Source organism: Balaenoptera borealis (genome assembly GCF_965194805.1).
Source record: "Balaenoptera borealis genome assembly, chromosome: 12".
NCBI lineage: Eukaryota > Metazoa > Chordata > Mammalia > Artiodactyla > Balaenopteridae > Balaenoptera > Balaenoptera borealis.
Genome location: NC_138869.1, coordinates 75,551,619 through 75,570,586, shown reverse-complemented (window position 1 = coordinate 75,570,586; position 18,968 = coordinate 75,551,619). Strand labels below are relative to the sequence as shown.

Below are 18,968 nucleotides of genomic sequence, written 5' to 3'. Positions count from 1 at the left end.
ACTCTGCCTCCGGAGAAATGGCAAGGGCTTCGGTTGCAGAGTGCAGCGTACCAGAGCTGGGGACTACTGGTGCAAGCCCCTTATCCTGTGGAAGGGAAACTGAGGCTCAAAAGGGAAAGGATTTACCCAAAGTCCCTCGTAGAGCCTGGAAATCCTACTTTCACTTGGCGTTCAAGGTGTCCTTCCCTCTAGCTCAATCTTACTCATTTATTTGTATATTTATTCAATAAATATTTTCTGTGCCAGGTACTAGTATAGGCATTGGAGACACAACAGTGAACAAAACAAGCAAAGATTTCTGTCCACACAAAGCCATGTTCTAGTGGGAAGAGAGCAGACAAACACAGTAAGTCAGTCAGTCAGATGGTTAGGAGTACGGGGAGTGCAGGAGGCATGGGGGATGACGCAGTTCTGAAGAGTAGTCAGAAGGCACCACTTGAGAAACACTTTGAGGAAGCAAGGGGGGAAGAGTATTCGGGGCACAGGGAACAGCCACGGCAGCTCAGGGAACCTCACCTCTCTCTTCAACACACACATGCCACCTGAGGTGGAGCGAGGAGAATGGGATAGAGACTACCCTGAGGGTGGGTTGCCCCGAAGAGGAGGAAACAAGTTGGCCACATCCTCAGGTTCTCTGTCCTGGGCCTCAGAGAGGTGGAAGCCCAGGAGCCCCTCTGGCCATGGCCACACGGGGCTGCATTGCCCCCTAAACTGGGTGTGGGCACCTGGGGTTTTGAATCACTGGGCAAGAGCCCCTGAGGCAGCCCTGTGTTCCAGCCTCATGTCAACACATCACTCCCCTAATTGCAGTCCTGCCCCAGCCCTGCCTCACCCACTCCCTGCTTAGGCTGCTCCGCTGTCTCTGTCCCCAGCTCCAGGACTCTGGTCCAGTCTGTGTTTCCCTGGTGTCCCTGACTCAGCGGCACGTGAAACTTCCCCATCGGGTCCTGGGGCAGTCGTCTCCTTCCTGCAGACACAGGCACAGTCTAGGAGCCAAGGCTGAGCAGAGCCCAAACTGAGCCCCCTGCACCTCCCTCGCTCCCACCCCGTCTGGGCACCAAGGGTGATGAGATGGAAGGGGAGGCTCCAGGACGTGCCTGGTCATGGAGTGCCGCTGGAACTTTCGTCCTCTTGGGAGCTCAGCCTTTTCTCCTGCCTGCTCTGCCATGTCAGAGACATCTACCCTGGGACTCAGATTGCCATCAGGAGCCCCTGCCTTGGACTCTCTGCAGTGCACACTGAACAGAAGGGGTATTCCAATTTCAAGTTTGCCTCCTACTAAGAAGACGTAAGCAAATTCCTTAACTCCTCTGAGCCTCAGGGTCCTCGCATGTAAAAACAAACAAAAAACCCAACACCAAACCAAAACAAAACAACCCTACTTTGGTGGGTATTTATGCGATTGAAAGGAATAACATTAAAGTCCTGGCCAGATGTCTGGCACATAGTAGGTCCTGGATAAGCCCTGGTTTCCTTCCTCTTCTCTAATGCCCAGTGATAGGACACCCCCCTGGATCCTGGCCACCTCTGTTCTAGGCACCCAGCAGGGACTGTATCTGTTTTAGGCACTCAGTAAATATTGAAAAGAGGTCTCCTCCTCACACAACGCTCCCACATGGCTTGTTACTGTGAAAATAATTCTCTTGTAAGGAAATCAAAGAAAGCCTGATACATATTGGCAGGACAGATATACGTACTTCCATAATACTCACTGGGGAGACCCATCTGTCCAGTTAGCCAGAGACTCTACCAGTGTTAGCACTGAAAATCCTGTCTCCCGGAAAGACCCCCAGTGCCAGGTAAACAGGGACAGCTGGTCACCCTATCACCATGTCCATGAGGCTCAGCTTAACACAGAAGCCGGCTTTCTCAGGCTCCTGCTCCCAGTTTCCCATTCTCAACTCCCTTGCTCCTGGAGGAAGGAGAGAGGCAGAGAGAGGGGAGGAGGAGAGAAAAGAGGACAGAGGAAGGAGGGAGGGTGGCTTTTTCATGCCCCTTTCCAGGTGTGACCATCTAGGTCAGAGCAGTGTATCCTCCCAGCCATCCCCACCTTGACTGTTCCTGTCTCTCTGAGCACTGGTGCTCCCCTGGTGTCAGCAGGTTTATTACTCACATTCCATGCAGGATCCCCAAACCCCAGTTCTGCACAAGGTGACGTGAATGAGGGCCAGATGTTCCCTGTGCAGGGAGTGGGTTTGTGTCATAGGACAGGAACCCCAAATTATGAGACTTGGAGCTTATATAGAACATCTGGCACGTTGGCCCTTCTTCCTCTCTGGAGAGAGAGAGAGGTCTTTACTCTGGAACATGAACTAATCTTCTCCAGGAAGGGAGGGGAAGGATGGAAGCAAATCTCTCTGGAGCTGACACACTGTCTCTAACTCCCAAGGCAAGTTTGCTCTTCAATCGCCCTGGAACAAAGCTTGGTTAGTGCCCTTTCCTGGGAAGGCCCGAAAATGTTCATAGAGAACTGTCTCCTAACAGAGAGGATAATGCATTCATGAAACAAAAATAATATGCTATAAATAAGAAATGCTTGGAGAATAAAAAATCTTGTAAATTAAAAGCACTAAGGGATAAAAATCTGAAGGACAAGGAGAGAAGGGATGGAAGAAAAAGATGAGGATATCTTCTAGATATCTTCTAGATATCTTCTAGAATCAGAACAAAAAAGATGGAAACTGAGAGAGAAAAGCTATGAAGATGAGATGAATACATGAGGGTCAATATCCAACTAATTATCAAAGCAATAATGCAAATCCTAGAACTGGAGCACGTGGTCCACACTCAAAGTGTCTAGGGAGCGCCCATCTGAGGGAATGAAGACAGGCCAGCCCAGGGCGCACCATCAAGGTGGGGCTTCCTGGACGATCTCCTGAGAGCTTGGGTGGGGCACTCACACAGAATTTAAAATCAAGATGGCCTTGGGCCATGAGAAGGACACTTTACGTCCCTCCTTCACAGCTCTGCATCATCGGATTCTATATTTGGAATACCCTGAAGATCATCTTCCCCCTTTCTCTAATGCTCTCTGGTTGTCACAATCCTCCTCCCCCTCTTCATTCCTTACAGGGTGCGGGGCGGGGGCGGGGGCAGGTTCCCAGCCTTCTGTTTTTCCTTGGACCTTCTCACCCTACCTTGCCCATTCCTACCCTCAGGGATAGTTCCTGAGCACTGAACCAACCAGGGCTTGGAAGAGCTCCTTCTCCCCACCCATGGAGGGGCCCACCAGTGCCTGCTTCCCACCCCATGGTCACTGAGAACCCCACGTGACTGTCTGAGGCAAAAGTTTCCTGCCCCCAGGGGAATGCTGTGTCAGTGCCCAGGCAAGCCCCAGAGCTGACATCTCCCTGCCCAGCCATGGGCCCCAACCTGCTCCTGTTGCTGTTCCTGGGACTAGCAGGTAAGGTTCAGAAGGAGCTGCACTCTGGGCCCCATATACCCCACTCCATGCCCAGGAATAACTGGCATTACCATGGCAACAATAACATGTAGGCCCAGAAGGTGGACCTCTAGATCCCTGTGCCTCTACGCAGTGGGTGGGCCAGGAGGTGCCCTGTCCAACATCCCTGCAACTTTCCTTCCCTAGGCCAGGGCTCGGCTGGCAGCCTCCCTGAGGTGCTGCAGGCGCCTGTGGGGAGCTCCATCCTGGTGCAGTGCCACTACCGACTCCAGGATGTCAAGGCTCGAAAGGTGTGGTGCCGGTTCCTGCCAGAGGGATGCCAGCCCTTGGTGTCGTCAGCTGTGGAACGCAGGGCCCCAGCCAGCAGCCGCGTATTTCTCACTGACCTGGGGGGTGGCCTGCTCCAGGTGGAGATGGTTACCCTACAGGAGGAGGATGCCGGAGAGTACGGCTGCGTGGTAGAGGGAATCTCAGGGCCCCAGACTGTGCACAGAATCAGTCTGGATGTGCTCCCTGCAGGTGAGTTATCCCAGCCTGGCCACCACCGCTCTAACCTGCCTTCCTGCCCCACCAGCTGCTCTTGGGTCCTTGGTGGGTAGGGGCCCTTGTGGGGGAGGAATTGGGAGCAGATATCCTTTTGACAGCTCTGCAGGGAACGGAAACCAAACTGGGTGAGAAGTCTGAGATAAACCAGCCACATAGCAGTCCCCTTTCCCCTCCCGCACAAGTGGGTCTCCCCACAGGAAGGCAAATTCTCTTGCCCCACTCAGGGCCTTGGCCTCCTTGTCCAGCATTTTCAACATACTTGATGCTATTATTTTGCTTAGAAATGTTTTAAACAAAGTTTTAATTCAGACATATCAACTGGAATTAATTTTTTTACATCTTCCAGGTTTTTATTGCTGTAATAACAAGTCTGATGGCTTAAAAACTATTGAATTTATATCTAATTTAATTTTATAAATCTTCCCTGAGCATCTAGTATGTGCCTCACCTACAGGCAGGGTACATTCAATGCCTGAATTCCTTCAACTCATTCAGTTTTAAAAACAGAAAAAAGTGTCAGCAATAGTTAATATTATGGGGTGGAGAATAGTTAATATTATAGGGTTGAGAATAGTTAATATTCTCAACCCTATTTTCAGTATAGAAACTATATTCACAGGTTTCATTTTCACAGCCTATAACTTTCTCATGTCTAAATATTTATTGAAAGTACATTTTAAAGTATTAAATTTTTTCCAGAAAAATAGGATATTGTTTAAAAAAAAAAGTTCTGTCGGGAACATGGTCAGCTACCTGAGGAAGCAGAAACTGTCCTACCTTGCACTTATGGATGCTGACATTTTTTTCATTTTCAGGTCTTCCTTTTTCAAGTAATTTGTGCCAAATGCCCAAAGTAATGAAATTAAGGAAGGCATTTTTCCTTCTCTCAGTTTTTTCTCCATCTTTTAATTACGAGGATGGACTAAGCTGTCATTAGAATCCCTCTTGAGTCCACAATTATTATTTATATTATAAATATACTTCTGTTAACCCTAGTCATCCTTTGTTCTCCTTCTTCCTTGACACTAAGGTTTAGTAACTCAAGGTTAGAACTCCCTAAATGGCAAGTTCTGACAAGACAATGCACTGGGAATAGGTGGCAGGGAGACAGGTACCTGCAGTGGGGCAGGTGCTGGGGACCCCAACAGCTGTAGAGGATGGATGTTCAGGCAGGCAGGTAGAGCACAGTATCCAGGGAGGATGTGGGTGATTTAAAAAACTCCAGGAGATCAGGACATATACAGCAAGACTGGGGCCATAGCATCTCCAGTTCCTGGATTGGAATGGGTTGGGTAGTGGGAATGGTGAATCTCTAAGAACACGGCAAGACTCTCCTCTCAGAGGGTCTAGAAGGACTGCCCGGGTTCCCAAGGCAGATCCTCAGACCCAGAGAAACCAACCCTGAGTCCCACAGACAGAAGTTGAGCATGTTGTTAGGATGACAGAAACCTTGTCACAAAACTGAGTCTCAGGGTCCAAGCAAGGCTCTCAGCAAGGATCAGCTGGCATTGTGTCATATCAGGGCTGACCCTAAGTTCCTTAGCTCCTGAGCGCAGAGCTTGGGGTGGGGCTCAGCCAGCCTGCAGGGGCGGTCACAGGGTTGCAGGTATGTGGAGAGGTCTAGCAGGCTGGGCTGAGGTCCCTTTGGAGAACAAGTGATGAGAGCCAGGAGCAAGGTCTCCAATGAGATGAGTGAGGTTGGGTAGGGAGGTGGGCACAGATTACCCAGTAGGGTTTCTGCATAGTCTGAGCAGCCTGGCTACAGGGGGAGCAGGTGAAGGAGAAGAAATGCAGAGGGGGAGGGTTGGGAGCTGGTGGTAAAGGGGAAAGTGAGCATATTCACAACCAGATAAAGACATAAAGAGGCCATTCCCTGACCTCCAGAATGAGAGGCCCCTAAGGAGTATCCCAAGCACCCCTTCTTTGTGTTCCTTACTTAGGACTTCTCCTTCCTCAGCTCTACTCCCCCAGTCCCTCAGATCTCAATAGGCCCTTGAACCCTGCCCACAATGGGTATGTTCTCATTAAGTATTTCCTTCTGACTCAGCTCCTGGCCTGAAAGAGGACGAAGAGGAGACCCATCAGGTCAGGAGTCTGGCTGACACCTCCTCTTCAGATCCTGTAGGCAGTGCCAGCCCTTTGGACCCCAGCCGAGATAAGAAGAGGTACTGACAAGAACTGTATTTGGGAGGCTGGGAAGGGGTGGTGGTGAAGATACAGCTTGTTTAGAGCCCCAGACTAAATTGAAAAGAAACTTTATGATTCTTTCCACTCCTGGGGAATTTCTGACCAGGCAGGTAGGCAGACAGACAGACATACCTCCCTATCCCAGTTCAGCACTGACCCCTTCATCCCAGATCTCCAGCCAGGATACCCTGACAGTGTGTCTCTCTGCCCTGCCTGAGTTTGTCCTCCTCATTCCATTCCAAAAATCTCTTTCTCCAACCATGGCTCACCAAGAACTGCACCTCTGTGCCACTTCTCTAGGATTCCTGGCAAGCAGCTCCCTGCCAGGTTCAGGGCTAAGCTCACCTACTCCTTTGTGTCTCTCAGCAGACCCTTGATTTGGGGTGCTGTGCTCCTGCTGGGCCTGCTGGTGATGGCGGTGGTGCTGTTTGCTGTGATGGCCAAAAGGAAAGGTAGGTAGCTGTCCACCTGCCTATCTCAGAATGGCCCCCTGGTCCTATATCAGCCAGTCTTGTATTCAAGGCTGAGAATCTAGGTCTGCTCCCCCTACAGATGGGCTTCAGTAAGGGTCCCCAGACCCTAGAATTCCCATGGCTGAGGGGTAGAGGAGAGCAAAGAGATTCAGTGGGAGGCGGCCTGGGGAGAAACAGGAATTGGAGAGGGTGAGACAGTGGGATTGGGGACAGGTGACTGGAGGAGGTGGGGGATTTCGGGAGATGGATTGAGTGTTGAGGCAGGTTGAGGGGAGCTGTGGAAGCAGTAAGTGGGTGGGGGGAGAGTTAGGGCTGGCTGGGGGTGGGGGCTGGGGAGATGGAAAACTTTGCTGGTGGGAGTGGGGAAGGTGAGTATGGGCTAGGACGGAGGTTTCCAAGGTTTCTGAAGGGCGTGAGGGGGGCACTGAGTCAGCATAAGAAGCAGACTGTGCTTCTGTCCTCTGTCCTGCCAGGGAACAGGCTTGCTGCCTGTGGACGATTTCAGAGCAGTGGAGTCTCAGGCTCGGTAAGAGACCTCTGCAGGCCCCCAGCCAAATTCCCCAGACCCTCCCTCTGCCACAATCACTGAGAAGTCCCGGGATGATGGGGTGGAGAAAAGACTGCGACCCGGTAGAAGTCCAAACCCTCTTCCTAAATGCTGTAAACTTGGCAACAATGGTCTCCCACCTTCCCACCTTGCTATCCACCTTCCCAGATTTGTGGAGAAACTTGGGGCTTGAAAATCTTCAAAGTGAAGCCTTCTTGCCCACTGACATACTCAGGATTGAAGAGACAGATCCAGTCTGGTCCTAGGCTTCCCATCTAAGGGAACTGGGGCAGAGGGAGGCATTTTCTCTTTGCCTGATTTGCCTGCTTTTGTTACAGGCCCCCTCCTCAGTGGTCCACCACATCAGTGACTCTGGACTGGCTGTTGACGTGCCATCGGATGTACCATATGTTAGGCTCGACTCGCCACCTTCCTTTGACAATAACACCTACACCAACCTTCCTCTTGATTCCCTGTCAGGGAAACACCCACCCCCAGCCCCATCCTGTTTGCCCCCTCTGCCTCCTAAGGCTGAGATCTGCTCCAAGCCTGTGACATACGCCACAGTCATCTTCCCTGGAGGGGACAAGAGTGGAGGAGCCTCCTTCGAGCCAGCCCAGGATCCACCTAATAGCGAGATTCCACCCAGCTAAGCTGTTCACCATCCTGTAAACTCACAGAGGTCATCCCCAGGGTTCTGTGTAGCCACCCACGCAGCCTGTGCCCTAGATCCTTAGGATATCAGAGCAACTAGGGTCTTTAGGATCTGATCTAATATCTTGACTTTTCTCACCTGGTAAGTGATACTTGGAACGAGTGAGGTGTCTGGGGAAGTCCCCCAGGCTAGTTCCTCTGCCATTACACCACAGGGCTAAATAAACTCTAAATGATAATATATGAGCTCTTGATGCTTGAGGGGGAAGGAAAGGGCCCAAGTTTGACTTCACATGGCCCGAAAACTGAAAAGACTGGTCCAGAGTTTGTGTTGTATGATCTCCTGCCTGTTCTGCTAGCGGGGAAGTGGTTTCCCTCCCTGGTCAGAATACTGCACACAATTTGAATTAAGGGGCATCAAGAAGACCTCTTCAAAAGTATTTTGTGTCTTTATCAGGATACCTGAAAGTATAGAGTCATTTTCCTGAGTCTAGAAACCTCTTCTGCTTTCTGCTCTATACCTTGTAAACAAGTGACATCTTATGATGTAATAACATATGGTGGGAGAAGGGGGATAATAATTAGTTAAAGGAGATTCAGGACAGATGGGGTATGAGAGATGGAGTTGGAAAGAAACAGGAGTAAGATCAGAAACTGAAATAGATACCAAGCTTATTCCTTGGCAGGACAAAGGATTTTCAAGCACCAGGAAATAAAAGAACTTTGCAGACATCAGTTTTACCAGAGCTGGCTCTTTCTCAACTGGGTGATCATCCGGTAGTTCTGTTCCCTTTGGCCTGAACTCTGAGCCTGGGACGAGTCCAGTGGAATAAGGGCATGGGGGTGAGGGGAGGAGGAATAAATGGTAAGGGTATGGCCATGGTTAAGTGTAAATGAAAGCTAGTCCAGGCTGGGGATAGGAGGCCCTTTAAGGTTTCTGCCATGATTTCTTCTCAACTGTTCAGTTTGAAAATATTTGCCCATACTGAGATGAGAGACTTAAATGGAGAAGATGAGGTGCTCAGGAACCCAGTCTTTTATAATCATGGAGAACTAAGCAAAAAGAGGTTTTCGCCATCTGGACCATCTGGAAGGGTCCTAAGCTTGGTCTAGGTATCTGAGGAGAAGGAACAGGCAGGGACTGTGTAAGTCTAGTGATGCTATTTTCAGGAAGCTCTGGCAGGATGTTTTGAGCTTCCTCTGATAGAGTCTCAGCCTGTGACAGAACCTAAATTTAGGGAGGCAGGAGCTGCCTACCAATCAACTAAGCCCTCATTTCCCCTGGTTAGGATGACTGGGGACTTGCCTGGTGGGAAGGCAAGGTGGGGGTGGGGGAGGGCAGGAGAATGTGGGGGAAGGGCAGAATAGGTCTAAAAAGTACCCCTCTGGGAGAAACTTACCCTGGTCTGAATGTAGTTTGAACTTTTTAGAACGTGACAGAAGTAAAGGTATATTTAACAATACAAAAGAAAATACTAAGATAATCAATTGGCTGGTAGAGAAGAGGGAAGGAGAAATATATTAATTCCATCATTGCTTTGGTTGGTATTCATAGACTTCCAACCAGAGTCATAGGTATAAAAGTAACTTCTAAGATGAGAATACTAAACTAAATTTCATTATAAGAAACACAAAAACAAAGCAAAGAAAATGCAGGTGACATGGTGAGATGACTGCTTCATATCAGAACCTTTGGAATTCAGTTAAAGAAGTTCTCAGAGGAAAATTCACACCCTTAACAAGAATTAAGCATCTTACTCAAATAGCTAGTTAATTTTAAAGGAGAAAAATGACATAGCTAATACATAAATAAAAGAGCTTATTCTTTGAAGTAAAATGAAATAACAAAGTGTTAGCTAACTTTACTCAAGAAGATGGATGAAATAAATGACAAGGGGGAAATCATCACAGACATAAACACAAGGAAAAAAATAACAAGATTATTTTGTGCTGGTGGTGGTGGTAGGGTGGGAATGACTGTAAAGGGGCCTGAAAGAACTTTTGGGGGTGATTAAATGTTCTCTCTCATGTTTGTGGTAGTGGTTACATGGGTGTATACATTTGTCAAAACTCATCATTTAAATAGGTGTACTTTACTGCATGTAAATTATATTTTGATAAAATTTATTTTAAAAAATACTTGAAAGGCCATTGGGGAATAGTTAAAATAATCTTACAGGACAAAAATCTTTAAAGTATTACACAAAACTCAGCAGCCATAAAAGAATTCATAGATACATTAAAACTGACACATTAGGATAAATTAAAAAAAGACTGATATTTTTCCCTTTATGACAAAAATACCATAAACAAAAGTCAAAACACAAAATGAAGAAAAATTTTGCAGCTCATACAAAGGCAGATGGCTCATTTCCCTAATCCCTACAAATCAACTAGAAAACAAATACTTAATAGAATACAGTCACAGGATACATACCTATAGCTCACACAAAATGAAATATAAACATAATAAAGATGTTTAACTTCATCTAAGGGAAATACAAATTAAAAGTACATTGAGGGCTTCCCTGGTGGCGCAGTGGTTGAGAATCTGCCTGCCAATGCAGGGGACATGGGTTCGAGCCCTGGTCTGGGAAGATCCCACATGCCGTGGAGCAACTAGGCCCGTGAGCCAAAACTACTGAGCCTGCGCGTCTGGAGCCTGTGCTCCGCAACAAGAGAGGCCGCGATAGTGAGAGGCCCACGCACCACGATGAAGAGTGGCCCCCAATTGCCACAACTAGAGAAAGCCCTCGCACAGAAACGAAGACCCAACACAGCCAAAAATAAATTAATTAATTAATTAAAAAAAAAAAAGTACATTGAGAGTGATTTTAAAAGAAAGTGGTTAGAGAAATCTGAAAATTCTCTCCTCCATAAAAGAAATAAGAAAACTGGCAAAAACAGAATTAACTTTTTCAGAACTCTGGAAATTAACCAATGGCTTGCATCAATCCAAGGAGTATTTACTCAAGAAAAATGGCTTTCCCCTGCCCCTATTTGATTTAAAAGACAACTTCATTAAGCAATAATTATATACCTGTGTTGATGGGTACACCATTTATTAAGATGTAACTTTTATGACAATAACAATATGAAGAAGGGGGGAGGGAATGGGGCTACATAGTATCAGTTTTTGTATATTATTGAAATTAAGTTGGTATTAATCTGAACTAGATTGTTTTAAATTAAAATGCTAACTGTAATCCCTACAGCAAGAAAATAACACAAATTATATAGTAAAAGAGATGACAAGGGAATTAAACTTAACTCATTTAATATAACAAAAGACAGTGAAGGAATAGAGGAGAAAAAAAGACATAAGACAAGTAGAAAACAAATAACAAGATGGAAGACATAAATCTTACCTTACCAGTAATTATACTGAATGTAAATAGATTAAACATTCCAATTAAAAGGCAGAGATTGGCAGAATGGATTAAAAAACACATGATCCAACTATATGCTGTCTCAAGGAGACAAACTTTAGATTGAAAAACACAAGTTGGCTGAAAGTAAAAGAATGGAAAAACATAAATCATGCAAACTAGCTATAAAGCACTGGAGTAGCTATACTAATATCAGACAAAATAGACTTTAGGACAAAATTGTTACTAGTGATAAAGAAAGGACATTCTATAATGATAAAAGACTCAACCCATTAAGAAGATATAACGATGATAAACATATGGGTACCTAACAACGGAGTTTCAAAATACAGCAAAAACTGATAGAACTGAAGGGAGAAATAAAGAGTAATGGTTGTAGACTTCAATATTCCACTTTCAAAAATGATAGGACAAGTAGGTGGAAGATCGCAAGGAAAGAGTAGACATGAACAACACTATAAACCAACTAGACCTCACAGATACCTATAGAACACTCCACCCAACAACAGCAGAATACACATTCTTCTCAAGTATACATGTAACAGTCTCCAGGACAGACCATATATTTGACCATAATCAAGTCTAAATAAATTTAAAAGGATTGAAATCATACAAAGTATGTTTTCTGACCATAATGGTATGAAATTAGAAGTCAATAACAGAAGTAAATTTCGGAAACTCACAAATATGTGGAAATTAAACAACTCCCTCCTAAATAACAAACAGGAAAAAGAAATCACAAGAGAAATTAGAAATACTTTGAAATGAATGAAAATAATTTCACAACATACCAAAACTTAGAGGTGATTCAGCAAAGTCAGTGCCTAGAGGGAAATCTATAACAGTAAATACCTATATAAAAAAAAAAAAAAAAAGAAGAAGAAAGATCTCAAATTAACAACCTAACTTTCCACCTGAAGAAACTAGAAACAGAAGAGCAAACTAAACTCAAAGCAAGTAGAAGGAAGGAAATAATAAAAATTAGAGCAGAAATAAATGAAATAGAGAACAGAAAAACAATAGAAAAAAATCAGCAAAACCAAGAGTTGTTCTTTGACCAGATCAACAAAATTTACAAACCTTAGCTAGACTGGACAAGAAACAAAGAGAAGACGACTCAAATTACTAAATCAGGAATGAAAGTGGAAGGAGAACTACTGACCTTATGAAATAAAAAGGATTATAAGAAATATTATGAACAACTGTATACCAACAAATTAGGTAACTTAGATGAAATGGACAAATTCCTAGAAAGACACAAACTACTGACACTGACTTAGGAAGAAATAGAAAATCTGAATAGACGTATACCAAGTAAAGAGGTTTAATTAGTAATCAAATAACTTCCCAAAAGGGAAGCCCATGCCCAGATGGCTTCACTGGTGAGTTCTACCAAACACTGAAAGAATTTTAAAATCAATCCTTCACAAACTCTTCCAAAAAACAGAAGAGGAAGGAATACCTCCCAACTCATTCTATGAGGCCAGTTTTACTTTGATACAAAAACCAGACAAAGAGATCACAAGAAAACTACAGATCAACATTCCTTATGAATGTAGATGCAAAAATCTTCAACAAAACACTAGCAAATAGGACCTAGGAACAAATAGAAAGGATTATACACCATGACAAAGCGAGAGTTATTCTAGGAATGCAAGGTTGGTTCTACATTTGAAAATCAATACGATACACCATATTAATAGAAAAAAAACCCCAAACCACATGATCACTTCAATGGGTGACGGAAAAAGCATTTGACAAAACCCAACACTCTATCATGATAAAAACACTCAACAAACTAGGAATAGTATGGGATTTCGTGAACCTGATAAAGAGCATGTATAAAAAATTCACAGCTAACATCATACTTAAAGGTAAAAAACTAAAAACTTTCCCCCTACAGTTGAGAACAAGACAAGCATGTCCACTCTTGTCACTTTTATTCAACATTGTACTGTAGTATCTAGCAAGTGCAATTAGGCAAGAAAAAGAAATAAAAGGCATCCAGATTGGAAAGGAAGAAGTAACATTATTTCTATTCGCAGATAACATGATCTTGTATATAGAAAATGCTAAGGAGTGCACCCAAACCAAAAAAACTTTGAGCTAACAAATGAATTCAGCAAAGTTTCAGGATACAAAACCAATATGCAAAAATCAGTTTTATTTCTATACCTTAGCAATGAACAACCCAAAATGAAATTAGGAAAACAATTCCATTTATAATAGTACCAAGAATAATAAAATTATTTAGGTATAAACTTAACAAAAGAGGTGTAGGACTTGTGCATTAAAAACTACAAAACATCACTGAAAGAAATTAAAGAAGACCTACATATATGGAAAAGATATGCCACCTTCATGGATCAGAAAACAATATTGCTAAGACAGCAATTCTCTGCAAATTGATTTATAGATTCAACATAATCTCTATCAAAATTACAGCTCTCCTTTTTTGTGGAAACTGTGGAAGATAACAAGCTGATCTAAAAGTCATATGGAAATGCAAGGGACCCAGAATAGCCAAAACAATCTTGAAAATGAATAATAAAGTTGGAAGACTCACACCTCCTGATTTTAAAACTTACTACAAAGCTGCAATAATCAGTACTGTGTGTACTGGCATAAGGATAGACACATAGGCCAACGGAATAAAATTGAGAGTTCAGAAATAAACCCATACATCTAATAAAACCATACATCAACAAGAGTGTTCAGTCATTTAAATGGGGGAAAGAATAGTCTTTTCAGTAAGTGGTGCTGAGAAAGTGCATATCCACATGCAAAAGAATGAATTTGGAAACTTACCATTCATTATATGCAAAAATTAACTCAAAATAATCAAAGACCTAAATAAAAGCTAAAACTATAAAACTCTTAGAAGAGAACAGAGAAAAAAAATCTTTGTGGCCAAAGATTGGCAATGGTTTCTAAGATATGATACCAAAGCACAAGCAACCAAAAAACAAAAACAAAACAGATAAACTGGACTTCATCAAAACAAAACACTTTTGTGCTGCAAAAGAGTACCATCATGAATGTGAAAAGACAATTTACAGAATGAGAGAAAATATTTGTAAATCAAATCTGGTAAGGGTCTAGTATCCAGAATATATAAGAAACTCTTCAAGCTCAACAAAAAGGCAAATATTCCAACAACAAATGGACAGAGGATTTGAATAGACATTTCTCCAAGAAGATATACAAGTGGCCAATAAGCTCATAAAAAAATGATCAACATCATTAGTCATTAAGGAAATGCAAATCAACACCACAATGAGATACCACTTCACAATCACTAGAATGGCTATAATCAAAAAAACGAATAATAACAATTGTTTGTGAAGATGTGAAAAACTGGAATCCTTACACATTGCTGGTGGGAATGTAAATGGTACAGCAACTTTGGAGAACAATTTGACAGTTCCTTAAAGAGCTAAACAGAGAGTTTCTGTATGACCCAACAATTCCGTTCCTAGGTATACACTGAAGAGAACTAAAAACATATGTTCATACAAAAACCTGTACACAAATATTTATCGTAGCATTATTCATAATAACCAAAAAGTGGAAACAACCCAAATATCCATTAGCTCATAAATGGATAAACAAAATGTGGCATATCCATAAAAAGGAATGTTATTCAGCCACAAAGAGGAATTCTACAACATGGAAGAACCTTGAAAAGATTATGTTAATGGATCTCACCTTATTATATAAGATGGAATCAGTTCATCTCAAAGCCTCCCTGGCCTCCGGTCTAGCTCTGATTCTAATTTCTGCCATAGTTGCATTCATGACTGTTAAGAGTTAAGAAAGATCTAAGTTTCATGCTTTAGAAACACAGGCTTTTATTTTGACAAAGATATAGATAAAGGCTAGCATATTTAATATGTATACTATACAGTATCTTAAAAAGGAGACTTGGGGGCATATCTTTGTATTACATGTAATAAAAGAATCATGGTCCCTTCAGATGATTTTTGTTTTAACATATACATTCTTGAATTTCTTCTTCATCTTTATTCTCCTTGACATCAGCCACGCTGACAAATCCTGAAAATAGGAACATAAAGAGTAATACAAACACAAGGAATTTCCTCAGCAATTACAAATTTAACTCATGGCCTGGAATAGGAGGAGATTTGCTGGGCCCTAAAGCAAGAAACTATATTCTTTCCTCTCTTTTACTTGCCCATATCTTATCATTTACCTTCACAGACATTACATTGTGGTTTCTAAGGCCTTCTTTCTCCCTTAGTGACCATCCAGCTACTCCAAGGGAACAATCTATTTGTTTAAGCTGGGACCAAGGAGGAACTTCCTATGCCTAAGGGTTATAGATGCTGAAACAAAGGGCCAAGAGAGGCTCTTACACTGTTGAACAATATAAGGGGTCTCTGTCTAGGCTGGGTCCGGCACTGTGAGAGAAGGACAATTACCTCTGGAACAAGGACTAATCCTAATATCTGTATGTCCCTTCTTATTTGGAGGTACAGTCTTTGACTGCTTGTGAGTAAGAATCTGAGACTGTTCTTTATGTCTCTCAGACAAGGGTTCCAGGAAGGAATGCTTACTCTGCAAATTTCCTTCAAAGGAGTTATTTTCCTCCAGGAATTCTCCCTCTATCCAAATCCTGGTCAAGCAGGTGTCAAAAGGTCTGATGATGTTAGTCAAGGACATGGACTCTCTCTTTCCATATCTCATTACAGAGGCTTTAAGCTCAGAGGCCCACTGGTGATAGACAGGGCAGGTCACACATCGAGAGAAGAACTCCTTAAAGTACTGAAAGGAAGCGAAGGTCTATTAGCTCAGGGATTAGTACCTTCTTTCCTCCACTCCACTCCATCAGAACTTACAGCAGTCCCCACTCAGCATACTCACTCAGGGCTGGGGTAACAGAAAGGAGTAAAGTACGCCCAGATGGTAAAGTAGGCCCAGAAAGTCTGTTTTGAGATACAGAGGAACTGGAATGTTTTAGACTCAGAAGGCAGGGATGCAGGGAGATGTGTCAAACTATAGACTGAGCCACAGTGGTCCATTGAGAAGGGCTAAGTGTTAACATTTTAATGGTACTGGGTAGTAGCTGTGCAAATCCAGAAAGTTAAGGAATCCAGTCCTGACCATGCAAGAATATCTGGGAGGATACATGAGGTAGGTGGAAAGACTTTCTAGGTGGAGTAAAAAAAGGGTTCAAGGGGGAAAAAGAGACAGAGGCAGCAAGGAGAAGAGTAAGGGAGAGATGCAGGTGGCAGAAAGAGTACCATAACTTAGGTGTTAGTTGAAGGGTAACGGAGACAGGTACCTTGAGGGTTTGGCGGGGAGTCTCTGAGGGAGTATGCGCGAAGACACCCTCTGGCATCTTCTGTAACATTAGCACATGGCACTCTAGGAATCGGACAAAGCCATGTGAACCAAATAGTGAGGCATTGGTTCTTTTCACCAACTGGCGAGCCTTGGAGAAGTGGTGCTCAAATAGCTTCCACTGTGAGTCCTGGGCAAACCTGAAAGGGAAGAATCACAGCTCTCAGCTCTCTCCCCTGCTTACCAACCATGGCTCTTTCATAGAACTGTCAATTTTTTAAGGCTCTAAGATCTCCTGGACAGTCAGAATTGTGATTCTGGTAAGTGGCCAAGGCTACTAACTCACATGTAAGGAGACTTAAAAGGAAACCAATGATATTCAGCCTTGCCATGGGTTATCTTGCACTTAAATGTAACTCTAAACCAAACCCTTAATCTATAAGCCCAAACCTGTTAAGGGACAAGAAGAACCCTACAAATAAGATGGGGGGTAAATGGGAGGTGAATGGTTTTTAGAAGTGGGTTGGATGAGAGAAGCCGCCGCAATGAGAAGCCCACACACTGTAATGAAGAGTAGCCCCCACTCGCTGCAACTAGAGAAAGCCCGCGCGCAGCAACGAAGACCCAACACAGCCAAAAATAAATAAATAAAATAAATAAATTTATTAAAAAAACCCAAAAACAAAGAAGTGGGTTGGAGATGTGGAACAGTCCTGCCTGGGAGGGCAAAAGGCAATAGTTTAAATGAGTTCATGGTGTCTTCAAATTTCTACCCTTTCCCACAGCCCTGAGTAACACGTTGGTACCCCACATTACCACATGGCCAGAGAGGAGTGGACCCCCAGCATGACATTGCTCTGAGAATTTAGAATGCAGCTGTGCTCGTAATGTTGAATGAAATGCAGACATTCCCCAAAGGGCCGACACAGCCATCCTGTGGACAGAGAAAGTAACCAAGTTAGTATAAGTTGTCCATGTAGGAAGTGGTATAGAAGGTGTGTGGTACAGGGGAGGAGACAGCACCTGAAAGGCAGACATCCCTGAAAGGCAGACATCCCTGAATCACAACGTGGTTCCTAGACCTTAAGGAACCAGAAGCCAGGAGCAGAGGCCATGCCTGAGGGACAGGCTCATGACTGCCTATGTTCCAAACCCAGGACCCCACCTGAGGTCTCAATCCCTCAGGAGTACAGCAGAGCCCAGCACAAATTTACCTTTTCCATAGAGCAGCAGATCTAAGCAAGCAGAATAGAAGCAGGCCAGGCCAAGGACATCATGACCCTGGGCAATGAGCGCCCACTGACTCTCCAGCACATGGACACACAGATCAAATCTGCCGAGAAACAGAGCCACTGGGACCAGCTAGAGAATGGGGAGGACAGTATAGGAGAGGAGGGGATCTTACACCTTCAAAGCAGCCTAAAATCCCCTAAATCTCCTCTCCATAACTCTATTTATATAGAGAGCATCTGTGCCTGGGATCAGACCTGTCTCTAAGGCAACGGAAGTGGGAAAATGACTCTGAGACAATTTCCAGGGTCTTGATCAATTACCTACCTCCCTGCAGAAAAATGGGGGAAAAAAGGAATATCTGGTAGCTCAGACTCTGCATTTCTACTCCTGACCCCTCAAACTTAAGACAATGCTTCCTGGAGTGACTAGAGAAGAGACAGTCCTGGCTGTGGAGAGGGAACAGTTTCTCCCTCTCCACTCTAAGCTTCTCTGGAAGATCATACCCTCCCTTCTAAGGCAACAAATACAAAGGACAGAAAATGATCTTAATACTTTTTCTTCAGAAATGCAGATCTGAAGAGAACTGAGAGAACCAGATTCTCCAGAGCTGGTTTCTTGAGGTGTCTGCATATCTCACGAGCTTGAAAACCTAAGGAGGTTAAAGAGCATCATGTGAGGTCTAGAGGTGAACCTGGCCTCTCTAAAAGCCCTAGGCCCACCAGCGTCAGGCCCCATTACCCAGCCTGATGGAGAAGTCAAGATGGCCGAGGCAGAGCTTGGTGTAGGCCAAGGCCTGCATGAGCTGGGCTGTGGCCAACAATCCCTCCCTGGAGAACCAACATAGGCTGTTCTTCTGAATGGCCATCTGCTCACAATGCAGCCACTTCTCCTTGTCACCCATGTTCTGGGAGAACTGGGAGAGGGCCACGTAGGTAGAGACAACCTGCAGGGCAACAAACATGGGGTAAATATTCTGACTGTACAGTCAGGCTGCATCTCCATCTCGTCCCTTTCCTGCATAAGAGCCCCCTGCGTGCTTTGCTGCTCACTCAGTCAGCACTCCTGGGGGCCCCACCACTCACCTCAACTCCAGCTATGAAAACACACTCCTTCTCACCCCTACACTTCTAATTTGATCATTCTCACTGCCTGTTCTTGAAACAAACCACTTTCTCCATCTGCACCTCTTGTTTCTCCCCAATCCAAGACTTTCCCCTTCAAAACGCTGGCCA

General features: G+C 44.2%; 2 protein-coding genes across 16 annotated transcripts in view; one reads left to right on the top strand and one right to left on the bottom strand.

Moving 5' to 3' along the window:
• The first annotated feature begins 2,663 nt into the window (after nucleotides 1-2,663).
• LOC309608259 (trem-like transcript 1 protein) lies at nucleotides 2,664-8,049 on the top strand. 2 transcript variants are annotated; one of them, XM_082347887.1, is made up of 6 exons: nucleotides 2,664-3,403; nucleotides 3,590-3,922; nucleotides 5,997-6,114; nucleotides 6,503-6,588; nucleotides 7,083-7,135; nucleotides 7,495-8,049. In XM_082347887.1, the coding sequence occupies exons 1-6, from the start codon at nucleotides 3,361-3,363 to the stop codon at nucleotides 7,807-7,809; spliced, it is 948 nt and encodes a 315-aa protein (XP_082204013.1). In that variant the 5' UTR covers nucleotides 2,664-3,360; the 3' UTR covers nucleotides 7,810-8,049. The 2 variants fall into 2 exon arrangements, with proteins under 2 accessions (XP_082204013.1, XP_082204014.1); XM_082347888.1 differs by lacking the exon at nucleotides 7,083-7,135 and having other exon boundaries at nucleotides 7,495-7,638.
• Nucleotides 8,050-9,193: 1,144 nt separating this feature from the next.
• LOC309608240 (adenylate cyclase type 10-like) overlaps nucleotides 9,194-18,968 on the bottom strand; it is a 46,016-nt gene continuing 36,241 nt past the window's right edge. For 9 of the 14 annotated variants that reach the window (XM_082347793.1, XM_082347800.1, XM_082347803.1 and 6 more), the window contains 7 exons: nucleotides 18,475-18,679; nucleotides 18,289-18,385; nucleotides 17,718-17,836; nucleotides 17,320-17,437; nucleotides 16,505-16,703; nucleotides 15,777-15,984; nucleotides 9,194-15,255 (listed from right to left, as the gene is read on the bottom strand). In XM_082347793.1, coding sequence (XP_082203919.1) covers nucleotides 15,188-15,255; nucleotides 15,777-15,984; nucleotides 16,505-16,703; nucleotides 17,320-17,437; nucleotides 17,718-17,836; nucleotides 18,289-18,385; nucleotides 18,475-18,679 — 1,014 coding nt within the window. In that variant the 3' untranslated portion in view covers nucleotides 9,194-15,187. The other 5 variants (XM_082347805.1, XM_082347806.1, XM_082347796.1 and 2 more) reach the window with 5 other exon arrangements.

Bases quoted from the DNA above. Each gene is read 5' to 3' on its own strand.
- LOC309608259 (XM_082347887.1), top strand. From the start codon at position 3,361: ATGGGCCCCAACCTGCTCCTGTTGCTGTTCCTGGGACTAGCAG. The intron at 6,115-6,502 runs GTACTGACAAGA...TGTGTCTCTCAG, and splicing joins CCCAGCCGAGATAAGAAGAG to CAGACCCTTGATTTGGGGTG. The intron at 6,589-7,082 runs GTAGGTAGCTGT...CTGTCCTGCCAG, and splicing joins TGTGATGGCCAAAAGGAAAG to GGAACAGGCTTGCTGCCTGT.